This window comes from Mobula birostris, chromosome 4 (genome assembly GCF_030028105.1).
Source record: "Mobula birostris isolate sMobBir1 chromosome 4, sMobBir1.hap1, whole genome shotgun sequence".
NCBI lineage: Eukaryota > Metazoa > Chordata > Chondrichthyes > Myliobatiformes > Myliobatidae > Mobula > Mobula birostris.
Window position 1 is genome coordinate 54,516,364 of NC_092373.1, and position 19,621 is coordinate 54,535,984.

Genomic DNA, 19,621 nt, shown 5'->3' on the forward strand with positions numbered 1-19,621 from the left:
GTCTGAACTGATGCATTGTATTATATAATATACCAAACTGCTGTGACTATGCTTGTACCTTTTGATAGTATTAAGCCATGAACAGCAGTGATGTGAGAAACTTCATCAACTTCCAAAATCAACTGTGGGGCAACAGGGCATCCTGTCACATCTACTGTACTTAAAATACCTCGAGCAAAGGATGAGCATGATCTAAAAAAAGCATTACATTTCTGCAGATTATTTTGGGTTTTGCATTATTTGAATTGAAATCTTAGAAGAAATTTAGACAATAGCACTGCAGTGGCACTCTGCTAAATGCAATTTTTTATGCAAGTCCTATCCTCATTATATCTGTACTTTCATTTGCCTTTTTAAAATACCTGTTTGTTTGCTTCCTATGCCTTCCCCTATACTTAGAAATTGTCCGGGCGATGACGTATGTGATAAACCAGGGAATGGCCATGTACTGGGGTACATCCCGTTGGAGTGCCATGGAGATTATGGTATGCATCTTTAAATGCTTGGAGATGGAAATCAAGTACACAATACACACTTCTGGTGATGCAAATAATCACTTGAAATTTCAGAAAAATTGCATTTAATCAAGTCTGCATAAGTAGTGCTCAGCCTAGAAACAAAATTACAGTGTATACTTTTAGTTCTGTAATTTTTACAGTGTGTGAAAACTACAGTATTTTGGAATATTGTGATCTGAGCAGTTTTTGACAGAAATTCTCCCAATACCCAAAGGAATTTTAGACAGCATGTTAATACTTATTTTCTGTTCATACCAATGTTATTTCAAAGCCTTGGTCTTTTCATCAGACAAAAGTCTGTCTGCCATAATTAACTACTTAAATGAGCTCTATTGCTTATTATTAGGCATCAAAAAGCATCCAAAAGTTGCTAATATTCTGTCACTTCACTTGGATTTGATATAATAAAATCAAAAAGTAGGTGTCTGTCAAATGATCTTTCCTGATTAACAATAATCTCTAGAATAAAACTCTAATTGAGATCCTGAACTGCAGAACAAAAGTATGCCGGGAAAGTAAGACATAGATTTGGCAACTTTGTTATGACCTGCCATTGTGTCTTTAATGATGGCTTATTATTTTCATTGGTGACTGACTATGGATTTATTTCCAATATGTTTTGCTCATTAAATATAGTCCAGTAAATGAGTTTATAAATAAATAATTTCAAGCAAATATTTGCAAGTTAAATAAAGATTCTAGTATTTCATTCTTCCTCCCAGCTCTTGTACTGCTGCTTTTGAAAGTTGGGCACTAACAAGGCTAGCTCTTCATCCATTTCATCAGGTATTGTTAGAGCCCACCTCAAAAAGTGTTTCTTACTGATTTTTGTCCATTCTCCAGGAGGCCTATTCGGTGGCAAGGCAATTTAATTTGATCCCTCCAGTCTGTGAGCAAGCAGAATATCATATATTTCAAAGAGAAAAGATTGAAGTCCAGCTCCCTGAGCTTTATCACAAAATTGGTGAGTACATTGAAGTTAGTGCAGTGGTCTAGCCAACACTCAGTTCCAGGATGTACCTTAATGGTTGAAATAAAGATATATTTACATTATATTGTAATGCACATCAGAATATTCATGATCCATTGAACTGCATTGTCACTATGAGAAGTAAAATTCTACTAACAGCAGTGGGATTATTGATAATTTCATCTGTTTTTAATGATGCTAGTTAGCACACTGCAATCTTTAACATCAGCTGAAATGCTAGAATAGACCTGAGCAGTGCTAAAATATCTTTTATGAACTTCAAAATGACACAGCAACTTATATGCTCTCCGCTTCACTGGAGCATTCACCACTGTCAAATATTCAAACTCTGCAACAGCATTTGAATCAACAACCTCCAATCTCAGGCAAATCACCAAAGACGACAAGCTGGCACATTATCCAACTTGTTAAACTGATCATGAGAGCACTAATTTCCCATTCGTTTTCACCTAATCCAATATTCTGAAATGGTAGTTCATTTATATCTTTAGTTAAATCAGTGTCAGTCACATTGCACATTTTCTATAGAAACAAGATATTAACTCATCCAAACTTGATTAATATAAGTTGTACTGCCATGCAATGCATTTTGCACAGTCAATCCATTTGACTGAGTCTTTTCCCCCAAACAAATAGGCCAGAAGGGTAAAAAAAATTAAACTGTGTTTGTTCAAAGCTCAGTTCAGGAATATTGAGTCACAGGTCTAATATTTTAGAGATTACCTATTCTGGTCTTGTGGGATTCATTTTAAAAATTATAAAACAGAGTAATTTATGGTAAATGACCTGAATAATCTAATAATCCTCAAGCTGCCCGAACTCTCCAGTTACCTGCCTTTGAAACGTCAGGAGTGCGATTCTGTGTTTTCTGAAGATCAGAACTAATTCTCCCAGCCACAGAATTCCCTTGCCAGCTGGTTAAGCCTGCCCTCGGGCAATCAAGTATCCCTGATTTGCATTAACTTTCCAAGTACTATTAAAACAAAAGAGGTTGTAGATTCTGAAACCTGGAACTCCAACATGGTCCTGAACAGGCACATCTTCCCCTCTTTATGTCACTGCTCTGCAGGGATTCGCCAATGTGATCCTGTCATCAGTTTCAGTTTCACCTTCCCCCCTTCCCACCCCACTCCCCAGTCCGGTTTTTACCATTTCCATTTCTATGTTGGGGCCATATGCAAAATAATAAAGCCACATAACAATATGTCGCATTCTGCTTGGATAACTTACAAACCAAATTGTATGAACATTGAATTTTCCATTTTCATATATGTCAGACCCCCCCCCCCCCACCAGTGCTCTCCCCCAAACTCACTCACCAGTCCACATAGGGCTTTCTCCCTTGGTACACCTTTCCCCTCCCCTTCCATCCCCTACCATGTTCCATCTGCCCTATCTTCATCCTTCCAACTAGATCGAAGTATTTTAAATCAAGGGGCATAGACAGGCATAGAACCTTCTTCCGCAAGGTGGAAGTGTCAAATATAAGGTGATTAGGGGATGTTTAAAGAGGATGTGAGAGGGGAATTTCTATTTATTTATTTATCTTACATGAAAAGTTGAGAGTGCTTGGAACAAGTTGCCGGGAGGACTGCTGGAGGCAGACACAATACTGACATTTAAGAGGTTTGCTGTACTGTTCTACGTTCAGTCCACTTGAAATGTCAGCAAACCCTTTTGACTCTTTAGATGCTGAGTTGTTTCAGTGCTCTTTTTTTGTTGCAAATATTACAACATTTTTATCAAAGATTGGCAAAAATACCAGAAAATGTTGAAATACGTTTAAAGAAAGTTGATGATTTTATTAAGTAGCGACTTACCTCGAATTTGCCTTCTTCCACTATCTGATTTTCTCCATGGTACTTCGTGGAGCATTTGGGGAGGTTCAGTTGGCAGATTCGCCAGCCTAAGTATTGGGAAATTTGCAGATATGTTATGTCTCCTTAGGGACTCCATAAGTAACTCAAAGGCAGAGTGCAGTTATCAAGTCAGTGGAAATTAGCTGACTGGAAGTTTAGTTCTTCTGACTTCACTTGGAACTCTTGAATATGCTCCCAGTTGTGCGGATAAAGACTGACAGCTGTGAGCAGATTGAGGGGGATGAGGGCCACATCTCTGCTGCCTTTCAGAGGTTGATAAATATCTCATGTGCCTATGCAAGGCACAGCAGGCATTACCACTCTGGAAAGAAGATTCTGATTATCTACCCTATATTTTCATTTTTTAAATTCAGTCATTGTGATGAAAAGTACAAAAATGATATTAAAATTGAAGGGAAGCAGATCACTGGAGCATAAATGGTTTGGATGAAACATTTTCAAAAGTATTTATTAAGGACATAAAGAATTAATTCTATTGAAGCATTAAAGAAATGAAATATGGCACATAGCCTAAAACTAGGAGTTAATGATTATTTTTGTCCAATTTGGAATAACCTATTGAACTTTCATTAGGATATAGTTCATTGACTGAGGCACTAAACAAAGTTCACAACGGAGGGAATATACTGTTGTCACCCAATGAATTGCTGATAATTAGTTTTATGCTCACAATTAGCGGCACTTAGAAGTTTGATATGAACTTGGAACTATGACTTGATCCAGAGGCTATGCTTTACTTATTTATTTACTGAGATACAGTGCAGAATAGGCCCTTCCCGCTCAGCAATCCCCAGATTTAATCCTAGCCTAATCACAGGACAATTTAGTCAAGTCACTTTTTATTGTCATTTCGACCATAACTGCTGGAACAGTACACAGTAAAAACGAGACAATGTTTTTCAGGACCATTGTGCTACATGAAACAATACAAAAACTATACTGAACTACGTAAATCAACACAAAAACTACACTAGGCTACAGACCTACCCAGGACTGCATAAAGTGCACAAAACAGTGCAGGCATTACAATAAATAATAAACACGACAATAGGCACAGTAGAGGGCAGTAGGTTGGTGTCAGTCCAGGCTCTGGGTATTGAAGAGTCTGATGACTTGGGGGAAGAAACTGTTACATAGTCTGGCCATGAGAGCCTGAATACTTCGGTGACTTTTGCCAGATGGCAGGAGGGAGAAGAGTTTGTATGAGGGGTGCGTGGGGTCCTTCATAATGCTGTTTGCTTTACGGATGCAGCGTGTGGTGTAAATGTCTCTAATGGCAGGAAGAGGGACCCCGATGATCTTCTCAGCTGACCTCACTATCCGCTGCAAGGTCTTGTGATCCGAAATGGTGCAATTTCCGAACCAGGCAGTGATGCAGCTGCTCAGGATGCTCTCAATACAACCAATGTAGAATGTGGTGAGGATGGGGGGTGGGAGATGGACTTTTCTCAGCTTCCGCAGAAAGTAGAGACGCTGCTGGGATTTCTTTGCTATGGAGCTGGTGTTGAGGGACCAGGTGAACACCAAGAAATCTGGTGCTCTTAATGATCTCTACAGAGGAGTCGTTGATGTTCAGTGGAGAGTGGTTGCTCTGTGTCCTCCTGAAGTCAACAACCATCTTTTTTGTTTTGTTCACATTCAGAGACAGGTTGTTGGCTCTGCACCAGTCCGTTAGCCGCTGCACCTCCTCTCTGTGTGCTGACTCATCGTTCTTGCTGATGAGACCCACCACAGTTGTGTCATTGGTGAACTTGATGAAATGGTTCGAGCTGTGTGTTGCAGCACAGTCGTAGGTCAGCAGTGGACTGAGCACACAGCCCTGGGGGGCCCCCGTGCTCAGTGTGATGGTGTTGGAGATGCTGCTTCTGATCCGGACTGACTGACATCTCCTAGTCAGGAAGTCCCGGATCCAGTTGCAGAGGGAGGTGTTCGGGCCCAGTAGGCTCAGCTTTACACTAACTAATCTACCACTCAGTTCGTCTTTGGAATGTGGGAGGAAACCCACGCTGTCACGGAGAGAATGTACACACTCCTTACAGGCACTGGGGAATTGAACCCAGGGCACCTGTACTGTAAAGTGTTGTGCTAACCACTACACTAAATCAAAGTATTGAGTACAGGAGTGGGTGTGTTATGCTGAAGTTGGAGTATTGTGTGCAGTTCTAGTCATCTACCTACAGAATAACATTTTAAAAAAAATGAGTACAGGGATTCAGTACCCTGGTTGCTCTGGTGCTACAAAGTACTTAATTCCAAATGCAATATTAGCAGTTTGAATAGTACAAGATTTGTTAATCTTATTTAAAAATAATCCTTGCACTTTTTAAGAATGGAATATCGGAATTCTCATTCTGAACAAACTATTAGTGGATATTGGCTTTGAGCTTTGACAATTCCTGTACACATAAGAATCATTCCAGTTTTAATTAATATTTTGGTTCCTCCATAACACTCACCAGTCTCAGTGCACTCATTCCATCACCTCAGCATCTATTCATTTCCACTTGTTATCTTTCTGTAGGAATTGGGGCAATGACGTGGTCTCCACTCGCCTGTGGAATCATTAGTGGGAAGTATGATATTGGAGTACCCGATAGTTCACGTGCTTCTTTAAAGGTAAAACAGATAATGAATTTTTGTATTTTTTTTAGAGAAACAGAATGTTATGGCTTTGTCTTGCTTTGCTAGAAATGAGGTTATGACATACTTATTGAGACAGTCAGTACAAGCTCTGCAAGAGCAATCCATCTGGTCCCCATAGCCCTGCAACATTTCCATTTCCAGTTTCCTTTAGCATATGATTGAATCTGCCTCTAATACCCTTTCTGGAAGTGCATTCCACACCGATTTTCTTTTTGATTCTTTCTTCTCTGAAAAATCATTACACTTTTCTTAAAGTGTGGTTCCTAAAATCAGATGCAGTAATCCTTTGATGGACTTATTTTTTAACTCCATTTCAACGCTTTGTTGCCACTTCATAAATTTATATACTTAGGTAACAATATTATACCACCTGAGAAAGCGATGATGTAATCCAAGCTGGAGGGCAATTAGAGACCAAAAACACAGACTCCTGCAAACATCAGATATGCTTCTGTAGAACTGTAAAATCAGAGGTCATTTTGAAAACCACTGCTGTATACAATGTGCACCATGACAAACTCTACACTATGATACATGATGTACAGTATATGTCGTATACCAGGTTGACATGATATACTAAATACACTAATAGGACATAATTAAACAAGATTGAAATCTTGTTGCTTGGAAGTGAGAAAATGATAGACTGTATAAATTGCATTGCTCAGTATTAGGTGAGAGTTTAAAATCAGTATTTTATAAGAATCTACAAAAGCTTAAAAATACTATTTTCTTTGTTAAGTATCAATTCCATAGGACATTGCAATCCAAAGATATCTCACAGAAAACAAAATACAATTAAGTATACAAGGGTGACTGATAAGTTTGTGGCCTAAGGTAGAAGGAGTTAATTTTAGAAAACCTAGCACATTTATTTTTCAACATAGTCCCCTCCTACATTTACACACTTAGTTCAGCGGTTGTAGAGCATACGGATCTTGGACCTCCAGAAAGTGTCCACAGCAGGGGTGATTGTTAAGTTTGTGGCCTAAGGTAGAAGGAGATGAGTTATACAGCTCTTGTTACATGCATGTGCAGTTCAACTCTTTGAGTGATTATGCAGAAAGTTTGAAGTTTATAACTTATCTCCTTCGACCTTAGGCCACAAACTTATCAATCACCCCTGCTGTGGGCACTTTCTGGAGGTCCAAGATCCATATGCTCCATGACTGCTGGACTAAGTGTGTAAATGTAGGAGCGGACTATGTTGAAAAATAAATGAGCTAGGTTTTCTAAAACTGACTCCTTCTACCTTAGGCCACAAACTTATCAATCACCCCTTGTAGATACTTAAAAGGTATTTACTGTACTTTCAATTTGTTCTGTCACATTCTGAGGAAGTACAGAAGTGACTCACAATCAATGGATTATCCCAAGTGCAGCCACTTTTGCGTTGAAGTAAATTATAAACTACAGGTTTCCCCTACCATCCGAAGGTAGAGCATTCCTATGAAACGGTTCGTAAGCCGAAATGTCATAAAGCGAAGAAGCAATTACAATTTACTTATATGGGAAAATTTTGTGAGTGTTCGCAGACCCAAAAATAACCTACCAAATCATGCCAAATAACACATAAAACCTAAAATAACAGTAACATATAGTAAAAGCAGGAATGATATGATAAATACACAGCCTATATAAAGTAGAAATACTTTTCCACAATCATTACTGAACTGTTCTCCGTAGCAAAAATCTCATGTAAGCGCTATTGGCAGAAACACTCTGTCCAGTAACCTTTAAGCTATGAAGCCGCCAAATCATACCAAATAACACGTAAAAATACACAGCCTATATAAAGTAGGAATAATGTATGTACAGTGTAGTATCACGGGAATCGGGAAGACAGCGAGCACACTGATGATGGTGTGTTAGACTGAGTCGTTGCAGGTTGGGTGGTGCAGTGGCCCCCACTCTCCAGGCCGCTGAGCGATACATTGCCGCGAAGAACGCAGGGGTCCAGCGGGAGCCAGGAGGTACACAGCACATCTTTAAGAAAAAAGCCGAAACAAACATGCTAATTAATTAGGTGCCACCCGTAATTGTCGGCCCAGATCAGTGCCGATTTCGAATTGCGTCGTCTCTGATCTGGGCCGACAATTATGTGTCGGCGGCACCTAATTAATTAGCATGTTTATTCCGGCTTTTTTCTTAAAGATGTGCTGTGTGCCTCCCGGCTACCTTTGCATTCTCCGCAAATCGGTATCCGTCCGTGGCCTGGGGGTTGGGGTGGTGGGACACTGGGGTGTCATCTTGTCGCCTGTTTCCATTAGAGCAGGCAGCTCATCTTCTTCTATCTCTGCCCGCCTCGATGTCGAAGGTCGAGGTTCGCCGTCTGCTGTGGCTGATGTGGAAGACTTGCTTGAGTGCTGAGCCTCGCGCATTTTTCTATCACACAGTTCTTTAATAAGGACTCAAACCATCCTGCAAATATCCCCTAAACCGACGTACCCTTTCAAAATTAAAGTTGTACTTTATCATTACTCATTCGGTTTCGATTGTTATCCTTTTTTCTTCCAATTGCATCAGCTCTTCATCTGTCTGTTCTTGGTGATGGGATGCCAAAACCTCTTCAACATCATGTTCGTCAGCTTCCACAAGCCAAACTCACATTGTCCTTACTTCGTTCACCACAATCAAAATGCTTAATTATGTCTAGTTTTACTGTAAGTGTAACCCCCTTACGAACTCTTTCAGGCTTTTCCGATACCATAGAACTCATCTTGCAAACGGCTGCTCACAGGCACATGTTAAAGCAAAGCAGTTCCGAATCCAGGGGAGAACAGCTGCTCGGGGCGCGCTGCCTTTTATCACGTGCTGAATTTTTTTCAGTAACAGTGAAAACACCTTCTGAAAGTGAAAACAGGGTACTAATGTAGGTCTTTCGTAACAGTGAGGTTTCATAAAGTGAACGTTCGAAAAGCAGGGGACACCTGTATTTAAGAATGCTGAATGTAACAAGTTATAACAGTTTTTCCTGATTTTAGTGTTACCAGTGGTTGAAGGACAAAATTATCAGCGAGGAAGGAAGGAGACAACAGGCTAAGCTGAAGGATCTCACTCCGATTGTGGAACGACTGAGCTGCACTCTGCCTCAGTTAGCAATAGGTGAGAACAGTTTTAAGAGATCCAGAAGTAATGTGCTTCTGAAATTTTATTTCTTCGATACAACTTTAATTTTTTTTAAAGAGTAAATTTAAACTAGCCTACTTTAAGTAAATCTCTACTAACTTATTTGACTTGAAAAACTGTCTTGTTGTAGCCATTATTAATTGATCACATTGGCGTGGACCTTCTGCCTGTCTAATTAGTAAACTCTGACCATTTTGGGGATTGTGTCGGAGTTTTAATTAGAAATTGGTACAGATTATTTCTCTTCTCCTAAAGCCTCTTTCAAACAAACCTAGCTACCAATCTAACAGTTTGAATAGCTCCCTTCAAATTTAGTGCTGAAACTAGGAATGGGATTGAATCGACTCTGTACTTTGTGAAGGCTGGCACATAAGAGTTCACATGCAGCAAACAGAATTGCTACCCTGGTGTGGTACCTGATTAGCCAGCAGCTGGTCTCGAGTAAAAGTTCACAATGAAGAGGGAACAAATTTATTGCAGTGAATTGCATTGGATAACAATATAGATGCAAAATGGATGGGAAGAGTGAGAAAAGAATGAAGCCAAATATTTGGGCAGAAATAGAAAAGCCCTTTAGGTAAGAGACCAGTTCACTAGCATTGAGAAGGAAGTTTATACCAAATTGGCCTGGAAATTAATTGTTGGGCATTAGAAGTGCAAGGGTTACAGGAAAACATCTCTCTAAACGTGTAGGCAGTCTTGATTCTAAGTGGTATACAGTGAATGTGGAAAAATTCAAATGTCATGAACACAAAAGATTCTTCAGATGCTGGAAATCTCAAGCAACACACTCAAAATTCTGGAGGAACTCACCATGTCAAGCAGCGTCTATGGAAATGAATAAACAGTTGATGTTTCATGCCAAGACACTTCTTTAAGAATGGAAAGGAAGGGAGTAGATGCCAGAATAAAAAACAGGTGATGGGAAGGAGGACTAACTAGAAGGCAATAGATGAAGCCAGGTGGATGGGAAAGGTTAAAGGCTGAAGAAGAAATCTGATAGGAAAGGAGAATGGATTGTGGGTAAAAGGGAAGTAGGGGCACCAGGGGAGGTGATGGACGGGTAAGGAGAAGAGGTAAGAGGCCAAAGTAGGAGACACAAGAGAGGGAAGGGGGAGGGAAATAAAATTACCGTAACAATTTTTAAGTAGCAACAATTACATGTATTTATGTTCAAAGAGCAGTGATTTTTGACACTGATGGTTGGCAAGAGATAAGCAGGAAGACAGTTCAGAACTCTTTTTCACTGCAGTTTCAAGCATTCAGGCCTGTAGGTGCCAGAAATAGCTGGGAGTGAAAATTAAACGATTTCAATATTTCAACAAGTTAGGAACTACAAAGAGTTTGAAGGTATCGACATTCATCTCGAATGTTACAATGAAAACAAAGATTTATAGGATGCATTGCATGAAGGCAATCTATTTTCTGCACTAGGTGTCTACGCTGATTTTGTTCATTTACGGTCAATCAAAACACAGCAGCAGACACAAGGATTAATTGCTGTTAATAAATATTAGGAACTAATGCACAATTTTATAGTACTGCAGAGGTACTGGTAATTTCTAATTTGTTCTGTATTTAATTTAAATACAGAATTTAAATTTCAGTTAAATGGTAGTTTGCCTTTTTTTTATATACCTTTAACTATTTCCATGAAACTTCAACTAATTGATGCAGTTGCTCAATTGGGCCAAAATGTACTGGTCCTGATGTGTCCCAGTTAACCAGAATGCACTGTATTCCTTAATTAAAACATATAGTGTCAGCAATAGGAAAAAACAAGGTGCTAGAAACATTCCACTGGTCAGGAAATAGTGCATAAAGAGAAACAGAAAATTCAAATATCAGGCTTTCCATTGAGGAATACACAGATATTTTGAATCAGCGTTTCACATTGCAGGATTTTTGTCATAAGTTCACAGAAAAATTGTATTCTATTCTTAATTTAGCACTTCTCTTCTACTTTCAGCTTGGTGTCTACGTACAGAGGGTGTCAGTTCAGTCCTCTTAGGAGCCTCCAATGCACAACAGCTTACTGAAAACCTAGGTGCCATACAGGCAAGTAATTATTAAAGACATCAACTAATTGATTCATTGCTGATATCATGTTTCTATCAATGGAATTTATCATATTCACAATAAACTGCAGGAGGAAAGATAATCACATCAATACACCCTCTAGAAATACTAACTTACAATTAATAATACAGGTTTCTGCACGGGCCACAGGGGAATGAGTTGTTCTATTAAAAATCTTATATAAAATAGCATGCTCTTCTGTTACATTTTGCCACCTCATGCTGAAGATTAGTTCAGTAAAGCTGCAATTGTTATTTTTATTAATTAGAAATTATTCAAATTGGAGTAACTTGACACTCTAAATTCCCTGTGCCACTTTTAACTACTATCTATTTATCAACCTGTATGCAAATAGAGCCTGCAGCAATTGAGAGGTAGATATTGTAATTGCTATAAATCTATTGCAAGCTGTAAATTTCTTTTTTAAAAATTGTCTGTGCGTGAGTTTTAAAGAAGTCCCTAGAAATCAGGAGTCAATACAGTGGTGAACTGGCCACATCCTGCACTGTAACTATTCTACAATTCAAGCATGCTGTGATTCTGAACACACAGTATTTTCCCTACTGTAAGCCATTCCTCCTTTTCACTTCCAGTACTCCTGCTTTACCCCTCTGAACATACTGTCACAGGTGCCATGAGATTACCACCCTACTACAATAACTCATCTCTAATGAGTCCCAGTCACACAATTTCACTATCTATATTGGCAGGTAAAAGGGAAGCCACATCTTGCAATTTATTGTTTGCCCAAATCAAAATTCACCACTGTTCCTGCTTTAATGGAAAGGGGTATAAATGATTTAATATGAATTTTAAAAAACAAATGTAGAGTCAATTACATAACCAACTGCTTCAGTTCAGTCTATGCTAAACTGATGCATGCCCAGTACTGAATACGGAACATCAATACAAATATTATGTGAAATTCATGTTATGGCAGTTAGATTCATACTGAGTTATTTTGTGTAAAAACTTTTCATTGATTATTCTTCCTGCACCCATTTGCATTCATCAGTACATACCTTGTCCAGGACCTTGAATCAGTCACACCAATCTGTCACTGAATTGAGACATTAAACAAAGCCCTATCAGTCCAGTAAAGTGGATGTAAACAATATTGTTAGAGTCCTGGCTGAGATTTAATCAATGATAAAAATACTTCCTCTGTATCACAGATTATTTAGGGACTTTGCAAACTAGGAAGCTAATTTGCACACAGCAATGCAATAATATTTATGTACTCTGGACTGTTTTTGTACTGTGAGAAGCTGTAAGAGGATTCAATTCTTTCCTAACTGTAGTCCATTTCAAAGTAAATGTTAACCACTTTTCAAGCATTCTATCCTCAGTATTTAATTGACCTGTTTTGAAATTTTTTTCTAGGTACTCTCAAAGTTGACAACACAGACTGTGACTGAGATTGACAATATATTGGGCAACAAACCATACAGCAAGAAGGACTACAGGTCCTAACTTAAAGAAGCATGACATTGACTGGGAATGCATGATGAAAGTGGTACTCTTTACTTGCTGAACCACTGTCTGGTTAATGTGAATTTAAAGCTGTTCCCTGCTGAATTCCCACAGGTGCATGCCGATGCCACAAGAGAGTGTGCCCTTACTGAGAAGCACATTCCTGGGTTATTAAGGTGGTTCCTGAAGTTTATTACTCAGCAAAACTGAGCTCTACTTTTGTCTCTTTGCATTATGAAAAAAATTAGATCATGCAAGTTCATAGCTTGTGTATCGCTGAACTTATTAATTCCGGTAAAGCTTAAACAAGTATTCTTTTTCCTCCCTTCTGAACCTCATCCTGCGTTAGGATCAGTCATATACATTTCCTTGCTTGCACTGAGCTGGAACTTTTGTGACTTTCTTAGAACAGGAGGCTAAGTGTGCTTACATCAATGAATTGACATCCAGTGATGGACGTTGCACACTTTATTTTGCATTGTAAAATATGCTGAAAGTCAATGCTTGTTTTAACTTGTTCTTGATTGGGTACTATCTGTAATAATCAAAGGTTAACCTGCATTGTAACTATATTGCATTCATTTGAAGTATACTGTATGAACTTCTCACCGGAACTGTTGGATACCTTGTTCAGAATGGAAGTTTATTTAAGAAAGCTCCACAAAGCTTATGTTGTATAAATGTCTAGTTTTTAATCCTTTCATTGAAATGGGGAGTGTGAGAAGGAAATAAATATATATATATATATGGACTGACTGTGACCCTAGTGACCCCAGAAATGTTGAACTGGGACCTTAAGCTTTACCATGCCTGTTGGATTTTAACAAAGAGAGCTATGTATTACCACATTTGTAAAAGGTACTGTTGAGAGACATCACGTATTTGAGGCAGAAAGTTAGCAACATGGATAAGGTGAGTGGGCCAGTTGAAAGAGCCAAGTTACACACAATGGAATCAAGGCAGACTAATTAATGATATAAGTACACTATATTTTTTTTAAAAAAACACTCAAATTAGGTAGAAAATGTACTTGAAAGGCCTTTGTAGTGAGAAGGGGTAAAGTAGAAAAGGGTGAAGCAACACTTCAGTTGTACATAACGTAAAACAGATTGTTATGTTCAGTTTTGGCAAGGCACCTCAGGAAGTAGATTTGGCCCTGAGCAGGTACAATGCTATTTTCTTTGCTGGCAAAGATCCTTTTTACATCATTTTTTTTTAAAGCTTAAGCCACCAGTATTGATTTTTGTCCCCTTAAAGGCTGTGGATACTTAAAGTCAATGTTTCTTTAAAATCAATTCAAAAGTGTCTGGCCGAGGTAACTTGCCATGCAAATCCAGAGGTGGAAATCAGCCATGATAAAACTGAATGGTAGGACAAGATCATTAGGCAAAATAAAACCCCCTCCCCTGTTAACAGATTTTAAAAATCTAATACAAATCAATTAAAATCTGTGAAATAAAGTAGTTTAAGGTAGTTTGTTAGTGTGCTCATCCTTAATTGTTTTGAAACAACACAATACATACCAGAGTACTATGCACTCAGATTGATTAACAGATTTTATTTGATGTTCATGTATCTTTACTTTGCTTACAAAATGACTTGCAGTAGATTAAAACTTGTACAGTATATACAAAAAAGCTTAATTAGATACAGGTGTACTATCGGATAATTGGTTCCATCATACAATGCCTTTGTTTCTTTTGTTGATTTGTTGCATTACAATTGATAAATCCAATAGATTTATAATAGCAATCTAATTGAATTGCCAGGAGTTATTAGATGATATTGCATATCTTTGGACTTTGATTTGGGTTATACTATACAACTGTAGCTAATGCCTGTGTTCTTTTAGGGTGCAACATCTCAGGAATAAATGCTTTTTTTTGTTCAATGGTTTTCAGACAATGTAGAAGTGAATTTTAATGGAATGTATTATTATTTGTGCATGACAAAATCTGGTCCAAATAAATAAAAATATTGAACTTATTTTTAGTCACTGATTTGGGATTTAGTGCAATACAAATGCCAGCATTGTAATCACAAACAAGAGAAAATCTGAAGATGCTGGAAATCCAAGTAACACACAAAATGCTGGAGGAACTCTGTAGGCCAGGCAACATCCGTGGTAAAGGTAGGAGGTAGAAACGAGAGGTGTGAGGTAAGGGAACTATGAGGTTGCTGGCAGTGGATGGGAAATCCCCAGGTGACAATGGCCTGTAGCTCCTTAGTGGGCTCCTGTTCAAGGGGTAAGTAAGAGGAGGTGTAGGAGAGTTGTTGCCTGGCCTCAGCAGGGTAGAGGTCAGTCCACCAGACTACAGCACCCCCTTTTATGTGTGGGTTTGGTGGTGAGGTTAGGATTAGTGTGGAGAGAGTGGAGACTCTCTTAAAGGAAAATCCTGCCTGACAAACCTATTACAATTTTTTGAGGAAATTACAAGTAGGCTAGATAAGGGAGATGCAGTGGATGTTGTATATTTGGATTTTCAGAAGGCCTTTGACAAGGTGCCACAGATGAGGCTACTTAACAAGATAAGAGCCCATGGAATTACGGGGAAGTTACATACGTGGATAGAGCATTGGCTGATTGGCAGGAAACAGAGAATGGGAATAAAGGGATCCTATTCTGGTTGGCTGCCGGTTACCAGTGGTGTTCCACATGGGACCGTGTTGGGGCCACTTCTTTTTACATTGTACATCAACGATATGGATTATGGAATAGATGGCTTTGTGGCTAAGTTTGCAGATGATGCAAAGATAGGTGGAGGGGCCGGTAGTGCTGAGGAAACAGAGAGTCTGCAGAGAGACTTGGATAGATTGGAAGAATGGGCAAAAAAAGTGGCAAATGAAATGCAATTTGGAAAGTGTATGATTATGCACTTTGGCAGAAAAAATAACTGGGCAGACTATCATTTAAATAGGGAAAGAGCTCAAAGTTCTGAGATGCAACGGGACTTAGGAGTCCTCGTACAGCATACCCTTAAGGTTAACCTCCAGGTTGAGTTGGTGGTGAAGAAGGCAAATGCAATGTTGGCATTCATTTCTAGAGGAATAGAGTATAGGCACAGGGATGTGATATTGAGGCTCTATAAGGCGCTGGTGAGACCTCACTTGGGGTACTGTGGGCAGTTTTGGTCTCCTTATTTAAGAAAGGATGTGCTGATGTTGGAGAGGGTACAGAGAAGATTCACTAGAATGATTCTGGGAATGAGAGGGTTAATATATGAGGAACGTTTGTCCGCTCTTGGACTGTATTCCTTGGAGTTTCGAAGAATGAGGGGAGACCTCATAGAAACATTTCGAATGTTAAAAGGCATGGACAGAGTGGATGTGGCAAAGTTGTTTCCCATGATGGGGGAGTCTAGTACGAGAGGGCATGACTTAAAGATTGAAGGGTGCCCATTCAGAACAGAAATGTGAAGAAAATTTTTTAGCCAGAGGGTGGTGAATCTATGGAATTTGTTGCCACGGGCAGCAGTGGAGGCCAAGTCATTGGGTGTATTTAAGGCAGAGATTGATAAGTATCTGAGTAGCCAGGGCATCAAAGGTTATGGTGAGAAGGCGGGGGAGTGGGACTAAATGAGAGAATGGAGCAGACTCAATGGGCTGAATGGCTGACTTCTGCTCCTTTGTCTTATGGTGTTATGGAGACATTCGTTTGGGAGGAGTGAGGTTAGACTTGGAGAGAGGAGCAGTGAAGTCGAGACTGTTGATATCTTGTCGGCATTTAGTAAAGAAAAGATCCAGAGCAAGCAGAAGGCTTGAGCAGGGTGTCCAGGAAGAGGAGGGTTAAAGATGGGAGAAAGTGTTGTTGGTGCAGGCTGGACAGTCCTAATTAAAAGTCTCAGTTTACTCTTTTGCATAGATGCTGTCTGGCCTGCTAAGTTCCTCTAGCATTTTGTGTGTGGCAGCACAAGTACCTGGTTTGAGGAACAATTTTTTAATGGCCAAACGAAACTGCTTGATTAACGTTTAATTGCACCCTTGGAGAGAAGTCACACTGATTATATCGCTATGACATGAGGCAAGTAGCTGGAGAGAAATACTGGAGTAGACTTGTACACGCAGCTGCTGCTAACATTACCAAAGTTCAGAAGGCAACTTCTTAATGACCTTACCAGTGTTTTCCCCTTTTTATTCCTTAAGACACATACAACATGCCGGCTGGTGGCGTAGTGGCATCGGCGCCGGACTTCGGAGCGAGTGCTCCTGAGTTCGAACCCAGCCGGCTCCCATGGCACACTTTCCATCCGTGCTGGGTTGAGCGTCAAGCTAGCAACTCGACCTCAAAGAAGAAATTGCCTGCTACAGAAATATCAACAGCAAAAAGTTGATGGCCTTTGCCCCCGTGAGTTTAAAAGCCAATTTCCTTTTCATGTAGAACATAGTATATATTCCTATGGTAGTATCATTCATTGTCTATATCCCAGCCTTTAGTTCTCTCAGATGCACCATTTCTCAGTCTTCAGGATTAAATTCTATCTGCCATTTCTCTGTCTCATCAATGAACATGTCAATATCTTTCTTGAGCCACAGACTACACTTACCATTTCCTCACATTCCAACTGCAGAACACTCCTGCAGGAAATATGGCATGCAAACCTAAGTCCTGGCATGTTTTTCTACTGATGAATTATGTTGGTTACTGTCACCAGGTATCATACATGTTCATCAGACTGCTAAATAAATGACCAACATGCCACTATTTCCCAGAAGACAATCAGAACATAGAACAGTACAGCACAGGAACAGGCCCTTTGGCCCACAATGTTGTGCTGAACAATCCAAAAAGCAGGTCAAAAATCCCCCAAAAACTAGTCCCTCTTACTTACACAATGTCCATAACGCTCCAACTTTATGTCACTCCCTAAACGTCTCTTAGAAGCATTTAACGTATTTGCCGCTACCAACTTACTGGGCAGTGCATTCCAGGCATCCACCACTGAGTAAAAAAAACTTACCCCTCACATCCCCTTTGAACATACCCCCTCTCACCTTCAATACACGCCCTCTGGTATTAAACATTTCTACCCTGGAAAAATATACTCCGTCTACTCTATCTATGCCTCTCATAATTTTATAAATCTATTATCAGATCTTCCTTCAGCCTCCGCCATTCCAGAGCAAGCAACCCAAGTTTGCCCAGCCTCTCATGATCGCACATGCCCTCTAAACCAGGCAGCATCATGGTAACACACACAAAATACTGGAGGAACCCAGCAGGCCCTCCTAGTAAAGCTCTTCTGCATCCTCTCCATAGCCTCGACATCCTTCCTATAGTGGGGTGACCAAAACTGTATGCAATACTCCAGATGTGCCTAACCAGAGTTCTAGAAAGTTGCAACATAACCTCTTGACTTTTGAACTTAATGCCTTAACTAATAAAAAGCAAGCATTCCATAAGCCTTCTTTACCACCCTATCGACCTGTGTAGCCACTTCCATGCTATGAACTTGGTCCCCATGATCTCTCTGCACAGCAGCACTTAATGGTTGATTTCTGTACACAGCTTTCAGATCCATCAACATTTAAGCAGATTAAGCAATGGATTTATTTTAATCCATTTAAAGTATTTTTCAATGTTTTCAAAAATCAGCGGTGGTGGTCTCTGACCCGAGTTGCTACCTGTGGCCTGTTCGGCCCCATAGAAATCCCACAGTTGAGGTTGCCAAGGTAACCCTTCACATGCTGCCACAACAAGTTATTGCAACTGCACAGGCACCGGGTGTAGACAGTGAATTAAATCAAGCACAAACTATCCCTCTGCACAGGAACAAAATTACCAAGGCATGTTGTTTCCTTAACAAGCCAAACATTTCCAGCGATTGTTACTCACCATTTCCAGTGAATGTTCTGGACCATTAAGTAACCTAATCTTTAAAACTGTTAACTGATGGGGCAGAAATCCAAGTACAGTTGAGCAGCGTGCTCGTGTTTGTGTCAGCAAATCGGATCAGGAACTGAAAACAAGGGAAGAATGTTCTAGGAGTGCCTAATGATGGTCACACTCAATATAATGAGGTCAGCATTTCCTTGATGTGCACCAAAAAAGACATTGCATATGGAATGATATTAAATCAAGGTCATCAGAATGACCCTTAACCAGATATGACCAATTAAATTTTCCAACTGATACAATGCAACCTGTGCTATAGTCTGGGGGAGCGGGGAGAGGAGAATAACTTGCACGTAATTGAATTTCTAGACAGATGCTTTTAATTAGTTGCTTCTGTCGAAATACACTGATGAAATGCTTTGAGGGGTTGGTTATGACTATACTGAATTCCTGCTTCAGCAAGGGCCTGGACCCATTGCAATTTGCCTATCGCCACAGTAGGTCAACGGCAGACACAATCTCAATGGCTCTCCACATGGTTTTAGACTACCTAGACCACACAAACACCTATGTCAGGATGTTGTTCAACTACAGCTCACCATTTAATATCATTCTCACAATCCTGATTGAGAAGTTGCAGAACTTGGGCCTCTATACCTCCGCATGCAATTGAATCCTCGGCTTCCTAACCTGAAAGCCACAGTCTGTGCGGATTGGTGATAACATCTCCTCCTCATTGACAATCAACACTGGTGCACCTCGGGGGTGTGTGCTTAGCCCACCATTCTACTCTCTGTATGCACATGACTGTGTGGCTAGGCATAGCTCAAATACCTTCTACAAACTTGCTGACGACACAACCATTGTTGGTAGAATCTCAGGCCGTGACAAGGCCGTACAGGAGTGAGATATGCCAACTAGTGGAGTGGTGCCACAGCAACCTGGCACTCCACATCAGTAAGACAAAGGAGCTGATTGTGGACTTCAGGAAGGGCAAGATGAAGGAACACATACTAATCCTCATAGAAGAATCAGAAAAGGAGACAGTGAGCAGCTTCAAGTTCCTGGGTGTCAA

The 19,621-nt window shown here is 39.9% G+C and overlaps 1 protein-coding gene across 5 annotated transcripts in view; it reads left to right on the forward strand.

Moving 5' to 3' along the window:
• The window catches only part of kcnab1a (potassium voltage-gated channel subfamily A regulatory beta subunit 1a), a 426,617-nt gene extending 411,950 nt beyond the window's left edge, over positions 1–14,667 (forward strand). For all 5 annotated transcript variants that reach the window (XM_072255366.1, XM_072255368.1, XM_072255364.1 and 2 more), the window contains 6 exons: positions 400–485; positions 1,362–1,482; positions 5,911–6,005; positions 9,017–9,137; positions 11,131–11,219; positions 12,624–14,667. In XM_072255366.1, the coding sequence (XP_072111467.1) occupies positions 400–485; positions 1,362–1,482; positions 5,911–6,005; positions 9,017–9,137; positions 11,131–11,219; positions 12,624–12,713 (602 nt within the window). In that variant the 3' untranslated portion in view covers positions 12,714–14,667. The remainder of the gene's footprint in view (positions 1–399; positions 486–1,361; positions 1,483–5,910; positions 6,006–9,016; positions 9,138–11,130; positions 11,220–12,623) is intronic.
• Positions 14,668–19,621: the final 4,954 nt, after the last annotated feature.